The sequence below is a fragment of the Ptychodera flava genome, chromosome 21, assembly GCF_041260155.1.
Source record: "Ptychodera flava strain L36383 chromosome 21, AS_Pfla_20210202, whole genome shotgun sequence".
Classification (NCBI taxonomy): Eukaryota; Metazoa; Hemichordata; class Enteropneusta; family Ptychoderidae; genus Ptychodera; species Ptychodera flava.
The window spans coordinates 17216864-17231025 of record NC_091948.1 but is presented as its reverse complement, the minus strand read 5'-3'; the positions used below and the strand labels follow the sequence as shown (position 1 = coordinate 17231025).

The window sequence follows — 14162 nt, the reverse complement described above, 5'->3', positions numbered from 1 at the left end:
CGTTACTGTGCTGTTCCGTAATATTGAATTACGATTCGATGGACAAAATTGCTGCAACACTAATCTGCAAAAGCATGCCTTGAAAGTTTGTCCAGTTATATTTTGCCATGCATTATCCAGGACATGATTGGACAATGCGGTCTCTTGTTCTACTCCCAATATCATATTTGATTGCCTAATTTAAGCAACATAGTACGCAGGCCTATATGTGTAACTATAATGTACGATATCATTTCAGTCAAAACTGGAATTAAAATGTACAACATTTTATGCAAAGTATCTGTTGGCAATATACTGTTATTTTAACGCACAGTGCAGGGATAAGAGTGATAAAATTTAATATTTTGCAGAACAAATAATAATAATAGTAATAATAATGTTGTTTAGTTCTTAAAAAACGCATTCCGCAAACGTCTCAGTGCGCTGTACACAACAATTTAAAAGATACAAAAAGACAGCTAAAAACGGAAAAACCACAATTACGAGTAAAATTTAATAAAAAGGTGGGTCTCTTTAAACTACGTTTAAAAGATGTAACATTTCTGGCGCAACGAATTTCTGAAGGCAGTTCATTCAACAGCAAAAGAAACACATACCGAAAAAGCTCTCTGACTTATTAAAATAACCGCTAGGAGGAGATACGCGCAATTTCTCAGATCTCTTGTCGGTACATACAGGTCATTAAATAAACAGGAACATCACGTCTGACAATCTCTAAAAATAGTCAATAAAATTTTGAAATGTATACGAGCTTTCACAGGTACCCAGTGTAAATCAATTAAAACAGGAGTGATGTGGTCATATTTGCGTGTACCTGTGACTAGATTGTCTCCCGCAATCTGAACAGTCTGTAGACGATTAAGTTGGTTATTTGTGATGCCCTAGAATAGACTTACAATAGTCCAGTCTGGAAGTAACGAATGCATGGATGAGTTTCTCAGTAGTGGGCTTGTCGAGTATTTTATGAATTTTACCTATTCTTGACAAAGAGAAATATGCGTTCCTACATAGCTGACTTATATGATCAAACATGAATCCACCCCTGTTGAGAGTAACACCAAGAGCCCGAACGAAAGGAGAGGGAGTGATGTTACGTTCACCAATCCTGCGGCAATTCAGATCTGCCATATCGTGTTTTAAGCATGATGAAAAATGAACAACTTCAGTCTTGTTATCGTTCAGCACCAGCATGTTATTTCTCACCCATCCACGAACATCATCAACACACCTTTCAAGCCCTGCTCGTACATGAAATATTAATTCTCTGTATTGATACAAAGCTATTTAATTAAATATCCTGGCTATATATCATCCTAGAAACCTTCGCACCACCGGCTTGTTTGCAATATATTGGAAAAAATTATTAAAAGTGATATTAATAATTCTTTAAGTCACTCATGTTACCTTATAGGATAGAAAGGGGACGCCAACTTGTGCTTTATTTTTGAAGTTTACGAAACTTCATGTGTGACATGGGACAAAATCCCCTGTTCATTTCGCGATACTATAACCTCACTTGCTTACTGCAAGAAGTAAATTAAAAGAACACTAGCTAACTTTGCATTCTAACTATTTATGATGAAGTTGACAAACAAATGTATGCACCTTAAGCCCTACTCGTACATGAAAAATTAATGTTCTGTTTTGATACAAAGCTATTTAATTAAATATCCAGGCGATATCGTTCTACAAACCTTCGCACCACCGGCTTGTTCGCAATAGTACTGTATTTCCCCAAACTAGGCCTACATCAAAGTGCGCGATCAATTCCTCACTGCCAAATCGAAAAGGATATCGACCAATATCTGCATAACAATGCAAGTGAGTCCCTCAAGACTGGCACTCATGAATAAACAGTTGTTTTGATGGTGTAAAACACTGCAAACAACAAAAATAACAACTCGTGTGGTATTTACATAAATGCAAATTGTTGCTATGTGTACTTAGGGCGTCCATGGTTACAGAACGCGTATTTAAAACGACGCGCTAGAACTTTCGAACAATCGTGTTCGACGTAGCGGCCAACACACTGTTTGAGGTGCAGGTGGCCGTACTAGTACATCAGACCAGTGATCGCAGTAAAATCTCTTCAATTTAATTATCTGTCGGGAATATGGCCGAAGACGCAAAGGACCCCATAATTGCCGCTAGGGAAAGAGGTAAAATTTACTGTGATGAGCAAATGTACAAATGTTGTATTCTAGTTTAAATTTCTCTAACTATATCGACAGGCTTCCCTTGAGCCATTCGTTCATTCCATTGCGTCGCGCTCGCATGATTTACAAAGACATGTAGCCGAACCAGATGACCATCCATGCTGTATGCAATTTGCCTGCTCAGGAGACATATTTCAAATTAAAACTGGGCTTGTTTTTGGGAGTCAAATGATGATGCTTCGACGATAACGTCAGCGGTCATGCTTTTTTCTGTAAACAAAGCAACGCAACACAATAGCGTCATCAACAAATGGTATGAATGGACACAAAAAACATGAAATACATTATCTGAGTGAATATCATATATGTTTATGTGACGTGTGGAAAAGAAAAAAAAACTACTTGAAAAAATTGTCACTCGGGCAGGAAAAATATAAAGCGTGATCCAGACTTGGATGACTCGGTTTCCTTTTTTGATGAAGGGATACCGTAACCAAGTATTGGCTATATCTGACTTCATTCGTTGGGCGTAATATTTGTCTACATACTCAACCTGTTAGAACGATAATTTGAACTTTAACAAGCTATCGTTAATATTCCGACAGGTCCGGGACCAGGTCGTTACGCACTCCCTTCGTCCGTTGGATATATCAAGCATGACACAACGAAACACATGAAGCCGGCCTATTCATTTGGCCAACGTCTGGAGAACTCAAGTAAGTATAACAACAAGCTTTGTGTACCGACATCGAAGAAAAAAGGGAAGCCTATCCGAACAAACGCCTTCCCTTCTAAGTTCTGGAATATTACATACATGTAGTTAACACTATAGCCCGGGAGAATCTGTGGTGTCCTGTGTTGAAGATGCAGACGGAGAAAATATCGTCGTTGCGTTTCTAAATTCTAGGTACTTGTCATTTTCAGTGTTCCGGAAAGACTGCAGCCCAGGACCAGGCTATTATATCAATCCTCGTGTCTCAAGGAAAGGTAAAGATGGAACACCGGCATATTCAATTCTTGGAAGACAGAAAGACCCCGGTGAGTAAAGACCTTTCCTCAGTTATCGTTTCGGTATTATGAATCTTGTTAAACAGGGAAAGGGTTTTATCAACGTCTGTATCTAAACAAACTCATTGACTGGACATGACTTTTAAAGGAAAACTTGATAAAGGAATACTTCAAGTAATTGGGGCTGCCGCTTTAAAAGTGGCTACCAGACACCGTGAACGAAGCTTAGGATTTTATAGGGGACAAATTGCGATCTTTTTTGTTCAATTGTCCATACATATATACTGAATTCTACAAAAATGGAAGCGTTTGCTGTGAACGTTTATGCCCGTGAATGTCACTCACAGGATGGTTAAACCTCAAAATACACATTCTGTAGCGCAAATATACAATGAAACCCTGACCTGTGAAGTGCTTGCTTTACAAGACATGATGTAATTGCAATTGCCTCTAATTTAAGTTTCCTTGACGAAAAGCACATTTCGTTCAGGACATACTGGTTGTTACGGGGAAGTAACACAACAAAAATAACATTTCGGCCTGATCGATATTGTGTTCAGAAAGAAATCATTTAGGCTCAGTAATGAGTTCAGGAGTGGTATTTGTAGTAAAACGTTCCAACATTCATCGGGAGCTTTAATTTGACAGATATCAGCCGTTTCCTAGTAACGTTTGGAGGTTCTGAGCATTGTATCTATGATTGTTCAATACAGGCCTATATGACACGCGCAAACCACAGTTGGTTGCGGTTCGCGATACTCGGCGAATACCCATGCCGAAGCATTGGCAATCTTTACAGGGGGGTGTACTCTTGATATTTTCATAATGGGGTGTGCCGCCCAAGTTATATTCCAAAAATATGACCCATCGTTAGGGATTTTCTCGACAAATTTGGAAAATTTTCACCTTTATTCTTTTGCATGTGAAGATTTTCCTATAGCATGGACTTTTTGTTTTATGTCGACCAATTACGGTGGCCCAAAACTACCTGTTCTCCGCATTCAAAGTCTGCGTCGCAATCAAATGTTTTTCTCTCACATATGTCTCTGCATTCAAGTCTGCGTCGCAATCAATTGTTTTTCTCTCACATATGTCTCCGCATTCAAAGTCTGCGTCGCAATCAAATGTTTTTCTCTCACATAAGCTTATGTCTCCGCATTCAAAGTCTGCGTCGCAATCAATTGTTTTTCTCTCACATATGTCTCCGCATTCAAAGTCTGCGTCGCAATCATATGTTTTTCTCTCACATATGTCTCCGCATTCCAAGTCTGCGTCGCATTCAATTGTTTTTCTCTCACATATGTCTCCGAGGTATGCCTCAGTGTACGTTATTCCGCGAAGCATAATTTCTATCGAACAGCGCTCTCAGACGGTCGCTATTGACAACGACGAACATTGTATCAAGTTATTTTCAATAGATTATCGATCGAAAATTTGTTTGGACGGGCCGGGCGCTCGTGTGTTGAGGTCACGTCATAAACATTTCCACAATAACCCATATATTGACTTATACACTTAAATATCAACATTGAAGGTATCCGTTGGTTTCCTGTACTGAAATTAAATCGACGACAATTTTTTTAGTTTTGGTGATACTTTTACGTACGTTTCGGCACATTTTGGCGCACCTCGGCGTAGTTTGGCGCCATTGTGAACGGGGGGGGGGGGGGACTACATGCGAGTGAGCGAGACAACAATGTATCAATTTCGGACAAAAGGATATCGATCGATAACGTTCACTGCACGATTACAGTGGAGACTCTACGCCCGTTCGCCTCTGTTCTGTGTTATTCTTGCAGTTTACTGGGATTTTCATAGTTAATATTCGCCAAAATTTGGTATAAATTACAACAACCTGACTGGTATTTGGTCTGTATAATTTAAGAGACGCTAACCGATTAAAATGGGTCAATATTAGACCCTGATTCTGCATATGCAAACGCTGTAAGATCGCCACTGAGGCATACCTCGGAGCATGGAGGTAGTACTACCTCCATGCTCGGAGACATATGTGAGAGAAAAACAATTGAATGCGACGCAGACTTGGAATGCGGAGATATATGTGAGAGAAAAACATTTGATTGCGACGCAGACTTTGAATGCGGAGATATATGTGAGAGAAAAACATTTGATTGCGACGCAGACTTTGAATGCGGAGGCGTGTGAGAGAAAAACATTTGATTGCGACGCAGACTTTGAATGCGGAGACATATGTGAGAGAAAAACATTTGATTGCGACGCAGACTTTGAATGCGGAGACATATGTGAGAGAAAAACAATTGATTGCGACGCAGACTTTGAATGCGGAGACATAAGCTTATGTGAGAGAAAAACATTTGATTGCGACGCAGACTTTGAATGCGGAGACATATGTGAGAGAAAAACAATTGATTGCGACGCAGACTTTGAATGCAGAGACATATGTGAGAGAAAAACATTTGATTGCGACGCAGACTTTGAATGCAGAGACATATGTGAGAGAAAAACATTTGATTGCGACGCAGATTTTGAATGCGGAGAACAGGTAGTTTTGGGCCACCGTAACCAATGCTTAGAGTTTTTTTTTCGGATTGAAAAATCAACCTATGCTTGGGGATTTTTTCGTGAAAAAGTGACCTAGTCGTGCAGCATATACCCGTAACCTTTCTTTGAGAGTACCCCCGGAAAAATAATACAATCCATATAGTGAGGAATTTTAAACAATTTTTGCAAACTAATAAAGTCATTTTCCGAATTACATTTACAGCTACTTTCAAAACTCCGTGTCCCCGTGCATATCACCCTGAAAAAGTTCATCCACAAGGAGAGCGGCACGCGTCAAGTTACTCGATGGGAGCCAGAACGCGATACAGGAAACGCGATGCTGCCCCAGCACCGAACAGTTACACATTGCCACCTTTGATTGGACCCAAAGTTCCCAACAAAACATCTTACCCGAGCCACTCACTGACGAGGCGTGCGCAGACAGGCAGCTACCTTGAAGACCTCGCCAAGACGCCGGGCCCATGTGGTTATCACGCCGTGCATCCCGATACCAACGCCAATAAACAACCCGTGTATTCCATGCTGGGAAGGAGCTACATGCCCGGGGACAGGACCCAGAAACCGGGCCCTGGCCAACACAGCCCAGAGAAAGTCACAGTCAACAAACCACTTGTACCGTCCATTTCGATGGGCATCCGGCACTCTGAATACGTCACTCCACTCATTGTTGAAGTTGCTGATTAAAAAACCAACAAAAATTGGCGTTGCCTTTGCATGTGAGTGACTCTTAACGTCTGCTGCACGTTTTACAACTATTTTCAACACACTGCCTAAATTTTTATGTGTGAAAATATCAATATTTACATTGCTTCTTGCTTCAATAAATTAATTCATATTGTAGTAAAGACAATTGAGTCAAACCTACATATCTATGGTATATCTGCTGTATGAAAGGTGCTAGTTGTGATATTTATAATTTGAGCAAATAAAGTTACATGAAGTAAAAGAATCACATGAATATTGTGAACATTTATTTCAGTACAAAAACTCAGCCAACAGCTCCATGGATCAAACATATGGATATAGTCTATAATCTTCTGTTGCTGGTTTCCAGCAATGGATAAAGCCAAGTTTGAGAAATAAGGAATGGGCCATTAGATCTTGGGAGGGGGTGATAAAAACAAAACAAAAAAAATTTCAAAGCCAAAAACTAGGGAAACAAATCTTCAGACTAGTTTGCAAAATGAAAAAAAAATCAGAACGCAAAAAAATGATAATTTGACAGTTTACTTGGAAAAAAAATTAGCACATCATGACTCACTTGGAAAAAAAAATTCAAAAATTCACAATTGTAAAAAAAATATTCACATTCTAATTGTGATCACCCCCACCTCCCAAGATCCTAGTCCCTAAGAGTACTGTAATTTTTGTTGAGGTTTGCAATTCAACACATACATAGCATGAGCAGTCAGCATTTCAGGCAGGTTAATTTCAACAGCACTCTTCACCATATTATATTTAAAACTGTTCAAATAATTGTTAGAATCACAAAAAAAAAACCAACTGACGACAGATGTGGTAAATTGTTTCCAACCTTGTAAATATTGAACAATCTTTGACTTATGAAGTCAGTTTATTCAGCCACCCCCTACCTGACCAAGCAAACCAAATTCCTCAGAAAGCTATTATTTTGTAGACACTGTTTTACATTTTAAGTGAATCTGCATTAAATGAGCCATAAACAGAACTTAATCAATACCAATCAAATGTTATGAGATTTCATTTCATTGTATGAAATAAACAATAGGTAGCTTTATGATAGTCAGAGTGACGGCTGTTATGGCTTAACCTCGTGAGGTTGTTGATCTCTGTTAACGTTTTAGAGACTACAAAATGTATCAATGGTATGAACACTTTGATGTCTGCAGTGTTGTGTACTCAGTTAAATTTTAATTGGACTACACAATGAAAGATTTGGCATGGCATGGTTTCTGAGCAGCATAGCTATTTGGTTATGACATGGAGGGAAATATCAGTGGAGCCATAACAGCCATCACCATGCTGCACACAATAAAATCCGAGAGGCTGAACAATAATATATGACAGCAATATCGATTTTGAGGTTTAAAACCCATTCAGATGGGCAGTGTATATACCTTGACAACTGCACTGCTTTTAGGTAAAATGTGCTTCGGAGACAAATATTCAGATTCTAACTTTCGCTAATCCTTTTTTATCTACCACTTGCAGGGGTTCACTTTAAAGCTCTTGGCGTAAGAAAACTTTTCAATGTCCTAGTTTTTCAAAATATAAAATTTTATATATTTCTCCGTAGAGTTAACACAGGGACAGCAGCCATTTTGAATTTCAAATATCTATAAATTTTGGGTAATTTGTTTCTCTAGTAACAAACTCTCCATGGTGACCCCCAATTTTTATCTTTATTTTGAAAGAGAGTGGTTGAAATATTCCTTGAGAAAAGTTTGAGCAAAAGTTTAAATGTTTCACTTTCGAGGCGCATATTACCTTAAAGGTTCACTGGTATCAAGATGATGACATAGGTACCACTATACTCGGATTATTTTCACACTCAGTACTACCTTAGTGGCACTGGAAGTGCCACTATCGGAAAGTACCTATGTAGTATAAGTTAGGTGGTAACCCGGCGGTAACCCATGACAGCTGTTCTCTGTTCAGGATGTACAATTGGTATTGAAGTTGAAAAGGTTATATATTTTGCATTACAGATATTTTAGATTATCCTGTGAAAGTTACATCCAAAATCATGATAAAAATATAGCTGTCAACGCCATAATTAATGTACACAAGGCATGCTAAATGAGAAACTGGGTTTATAGACAGATATTTGCTGAAGTAATGAGAACACATGGTGACACTCATTACATTTAATTCTAAGGTATGTTGCTTGGATAAATGTTTTCCCACAAGTACTTCCCTAAACTTCCCTGTAGTGGTATATGTAAAGATGTAATTCACATACCATATGGCCACATTCTGAACTTGCTGGTGCAACTTTATGGCAGCTAAACATCAACTACAACTGTCAATTTTTTTTTGCATGGAAGTGCCGTTACTAAAACTCCACTTCTACTTTAGTCATGCCCATGAAACTGCACAGGACTTGGTAAAGAGAAAAAATCTCATGGCCTTACAGCAGCGTGGCAACAATATTTTGCCAATACGTATCTACACAGGGCATTCGTGAAGTCACCTCACATGATCACAGGGTTCAAACTTCAGTTTCAGCTGGACTGATCAAGGACATTATTTTTATTCTGCTAAAAACAAGTTCAAAAGAATTTTATACATACTACCATGGATTTGTGAAAATGATTTGATTCAGGTAGTTCAAGAAATTACAATTGAAATTTCAAATTTGACGAACTTTAGGTTTTTGATTAAACTTTGAGGGGAAAACCTTTTTTTTAAACTTGCCTTTTCAAATTCATTTCTATAAAAACTATGTTAGTGATGGGTTATCTTGTAATAAATACTACTAATGTCTTCAGAAGTGTTGGGGGGGGGGGGGGCATTCATCTCTTCATAGTGCAGTGAGCCCTCTATGTAACCATAATTTTGAAACACAGGGCAGAAAACTTTCAAAATTTTCTGAATAGATTTCTTTTTTAAACGCATTAAGCATATTGTGAAGCATGTATTTTGAAATCAAAAAATATCCACTAGCATGCATTTCTTCTATAAGGGATAGCCTGGTATGTACACAATATCTGTTTATATGAAGTATTCAACATCCTTCTATTTCATTTTTGCCATCCCATTACAATGTAGCAACTGAGGGATGTCAAAGATGAAATAATCTGCTAAGGTCAAAGAAGAAAAGCCTTTGTTTCTCATCCTGTGTATGTCAATCTAGACCAGCTGCCAAATTTGTTTTTGAAACATTTAAAGCCCCAGTGCTGCTAACTTTCGATGGTTTTTTCATTATTTTTATTTTATAAATCAATTGCAACTTCTTATTCTACTCCCAAAAGAATGTTGGAACACCCACTATTTAGCTTGTCAACTTAGCATCTATATGTGTAAAATGCATGAATATTGTTTACATTTGAATTCTAGTCCGGACCAGAATTCAGTTTTCAACAATAACAATGCAGTTTACAACATTAAGGGCTGAGTTGACAAGCTGGATACTGTGTATATCAACATTCTTTGGGGAGAAGAACAAGGAATTATGGTTCACATTTAAAATAAAAATGGTGAAATTATCATCAAAAGTTAGCAGCACTGGGGCTTTAACAGCCAGTAGCTGCAACTCTTGATTTTTTTCACTATATTTGTTTTTAATGTAAACGACAATTTCTTGTGCTGCTCCCCATTTGTTGAGATACATTATTCAGCCTGTTAACTAAACCTTGAACCCTTTTTCTGCCAGACTGAGTGAGTATCACTTCCCATCCCAAATCAGTTAAAAAACAGTATTGAGCCAAAACCTCAAATATTTTCACCATCTTGGTTTGGTGTGTCATGTTAACAGTATCAAAGGGGAACTTCATATGTTCATTTTTTTGTTAATAAAAGACATGTTTGGTTTCACTAGTTTTTTATTATTTGACGTTATGGTGAAAAATGAATCTGGCAGGAAAAGGATTAAATGTGTAAGCTGCAATGTTATTGATGAAAAATGAATTCTGATCTGGACTGGAATTCAAATGTAAACAATAACAGTGTGATTTGCAAGGATAGACACTGTTTTGACGAGCTAATAAGAGGGCAGTTTAAACATGCTGTGAGGAAAAGAACAAGAGAACCTGCAATTGATATAAAAAACAAAAATATTTTAAAAATCTTCAAAAGATGCAGCTACTGACCCGATGAAAATAATACAGAGCACTTTACAAGATGCATTTTACTTCTGAATAAAACTAATCTTTGTGATCCTGCCGCTAGCCACAGTTAACCTCTTCCTGCCAAGTCCATATGTCACCATCAAGTTAAGTTGGTGAAAAACTGTGAGGCATAACATGTCCCACATTGCATTTTGATTACAAAGACTAGAAAGTTTGAATATCTGTGAAACACGGCTATAGTAAAGATTTTTTTTACTGACAAAACCTGCTGTAGCATGCCATGCCAAGTAGGTGAAAATACAGATATATTTTGGCTGTTTACTAGCTTTAGAGATGGGGAATTGCCCAGTAGGATACCAATATGTAAACATTCCAGGTTTTGTTTTCATGTCAGCAATGATGTGATTTATCAGCTCAACAAAATAGAAAGCTGCAATGCTGCATTAGTTTTGCAAGAAACCTGGGAAGAGACACAAACACATTTTAACTTGCTCTTCCCTAAACTACAAAATTAAAACCATAGGACTCCAGGTGCCGTCACATATGACTGAAATACACTGTACATACAATTAAGCATAGATCAAACTTGTAAGGAAAATTACAGACAAAAATTAAATCTTTATCGTTTTAAACAATTTTATTACCCTTATCATTTCAAAGAAATCTATGAACAGACAATACTTTTTACCCTCCCCGGAGTGTCTTGTATGTTCTGTAACTTACAAATAAGACACAAAACCCACAAGCTGGTCAGCTATAAATATAACAGCAATAAACTTGTAACCCCAAAAATATCACTGTTAATATTCACTACTAACTGGACAAATAAAAATGCATTCAGTTACTTATAGTATACTTCAGGAAAAAAAAGATGACAGGAAAATGAATTGAAAAACTTGATTGAAAAGCATTACTACTACCTACAATCCTAGTGGCTAAGCAATGAGCTGATTGCTGTACACACCGTAAACTAAAACTTGAGTCTTTTTGTGATTTTGACTCAGTTCTAAATCTTCATTGGCATAGTTGCTGATAAAGCTGTTAACTCTAATATCTCTACCAAGGTATTTTTATTGTGATGACATCATAGAATGTGAAATCTTTTTATAAATCACCTTGCTCTATGAATTTACAAACTGCATTCTCTGAGGATGACACAGCTGTCATCGTTTTATAGTTTTGTCATATCCCAGCAGTATTGTACTGGTATACTTAATTACTACATACTGATATTTACATATGCAAGATGTATTGAATAAAATTAAACAACTTTGGAGAATATCCTTTGTGTGTTTTAATCATGAATTCTGCAAATATTTAAACAGCATGAATTCTCATGACTTGGGAAACAGATATTCTTCAAGTTCCTGAGATAGAACAATAGCAGGCTTGTCTTCCCATGCGTCCTATAAATATTTTGCCATATCCACAGTGATAAAAAAAAATGTTTCTGGTGATTGACATTGGTGGCTCCAGGAATGGTGACATTTTCAGTGCAGGTAACACTAGTAGAGTCCTTGAACATCATTGCACTTTGCTTTTTTATCACTGGGAGGGGAAATCTTTGAATCATTGAATAATGGTATCCTGATCTCTTGGAGTTGTTGTTGGTCTTCTGAAAAGTAATATGTGAGGCTCTGCAAAAAAAGACAGAGAAAAATGTGATTCACTCACAGTTTCTACAAAAATAAAAAAAAGCCAAACAAAGTATTGAGCTGCACCATACAACATGTATGAGGAATGGATGTTACATTTTTATAATTCATTTTCCTTGCGTTGTACAATACAGCACACAATGCCAGATCTACATTTCATGTTATGGCATATAGTTCAAGTTTCTAAAGAAAGACAGATTTGAACGTAACATTAGCAAATACCTGGTTCATGCATCATATAATGTATCCATCCTTGACTCTGTTGAACTCCTATGCTCCGCCACTCATTTTCAGACATCAAGTGAGTTTTCGGCACCAATTTTGCAATTTCCTTTGGCAACATAACATGCCTAAAATGAATAAAACATCTTTAAGTCCACATGTAAATTCATTTATAAAAGCCTTAAAATTGGCATATTCTTGATTTTCATAAAATATAAAGTATATATGAACCACAATTGTTGCAGTGTACAGCCATGTTATCAAAGTCGCAGAACTCAAATGGGGCCTGCCATGTTGAAATGTTGAAATGAAATTTCCAGGCGTGTGATATATATATATATATATATATATATATATATATATATATATATATATATATATATATATATATATATATATATATATATATATATATATATATATATATATATATATATATCTAGATTAACCGAACCCTGTCTGAACTGGAAACCTGTCTAAACTGAACTCTTTTCCCAGTTCCATTCCAATAGAACTCTATGTTAAAAGGACTTGTATAAACCAAACACCTATCTAAACCGAACAATTTTCTCAGTCCCTGAACAATTCAGTTTAGACAGGTTGTACTGTATATTATAGAGGGAAAAACAATGCTTCACAGAATGGGATGAGTTAACTTACAGCCACCGGAAATTTTATCTATGAATAAGTTTTTGTAAGTCCTGAAGTGCATTCGTGACGATTGTGTGCATATTAGAGACTAGGAATGAATTATGTCCTTCAACTTGACACGCCACAAACAACAGCTATTCAGATTCATGCATTTTGCTCTTGTCGTGGAAAAAAAAAGCAAAACCATATTCGAAAAACGTTACTTTATCAACAAACTTTTAAGACATAAATGTGAGATTGTAGAATTCTGGAATGAAAAGTCATCGCAATCGAAGGCTTGTAGAGAGTAAACATGAAGCTCAAACAAAAAAATGTGTGGACGGACAGTGATAAAACCATGGCCACCGACCGTACCACCGACCTGAAATTTGTGTCACCTCGAAAACAGGAGTGGATGTACTGTTTTTAGCCTGTACATATTAGGACAGCTGGTTGCTAATGAAGATGAACGTCTGTAATTTGCCTCTTGGTTTGTTTTGTACATAATTTCATCATTTCAAATTCAGAGAGGAAGTACACACACGTTGAAAATGCAGAAACTTCGGCTAAGTTTCATGTCTGAACAAAAAGAAACCTTGCAATGTCTTGTCGTGATACACATACATATGGCTTCATTTCGACAGACGAAACTGAATGAATGCACTTACCTGTACTCATATTTGTCGTCATAGTACTTGTCAGAATAATAAATTTGCTTTTGTGACATTCTAGATTAAAGAAGCTACAGAAATTTTCGAAAAAATCCAACTTTCGGCAGTGAGTACAGCTGTGAACGAAGCACTTCCAGTTCCACGTTCTTGAAGCGAGTGTGAATGCAGGCAAAGCGAACTCTAAATAGTTTTCAAATTTACCACCAATCAACGATTGGTTATAAATGATCACGTGGTACCGCAGCCCGATGGACATTGGTTATCGGCTTATTGTGTATTTTAAAAACAAAATATACCGTTCGGAATATTTGGGCAGTCCAGTATATTTTCGAAAAAGAAATTAAACAAACTTCTCCTGGCAGCACTGTTTCAACATGTATATCTCATAACACTAGAAAAGATACATATGACTTTCATTTTGTGTGACGGGAATCTGCCAGTTGTGAACTAATGATTTTTAAAGTGTCGCTGATCTGCGCATGTGTAGACATGCGTCAGCGTTCAGTT

The 14162-nt window shown here is 37.1% G+C and overlaps 2 protein-coding genes across 2 annotated transcripts; one reads left to right on the top strand and one right to left on the bottom strand.

The window, feature by feature from the left end:
* The first annotated feature begins 1994 nt into the window (after positions 1–1994).
* On the top strand, positions 1995–6666 carry LOC139121584 (ciliary microtubule associated protein 1A-like). The gene is made up of 4 exons (XM_070686616.1): positions 1995–2159; positions 2762–2872; positions 3081–3194; positions 5911–6666. Exons 1-4 carry the CDS (start codon positions 2114–2116, stop codon positions 6390–6392), a joined length of 753 nt encoding a protein of 250 aa, XP_070542717.1. The 5' UTR covers positions 1995–2113; the 3' UTR covers positions 6393–6666.
* Positions 6667–11095: 4429 nt separating this feature from the next.
* Positions 11096–14140, bottom strand: LOC139121582 (cyclin-dependent kinases regulatory subunit-like). Its single transcript, XM_070686614.1, has 3 exons — positions 13653–14140; positions 12355–12482; positions 11096–12114 (listed from the first exon to the last, which is right to left on the bottom strand). The coding sequence occupies exons 1-3, from the start codon at positions 13709–13711 to the stop codon at positions 12047–12049; spliced, it is 255 nt and encodes an 84-aa protein (XP_070542715.1). The 5' UTR covers positions 13712–14140; the 3' UTR covers positions 11096–12046.
* Between the last annotated feature and the right edge of the window lie 22 nt (positions 14141–14162).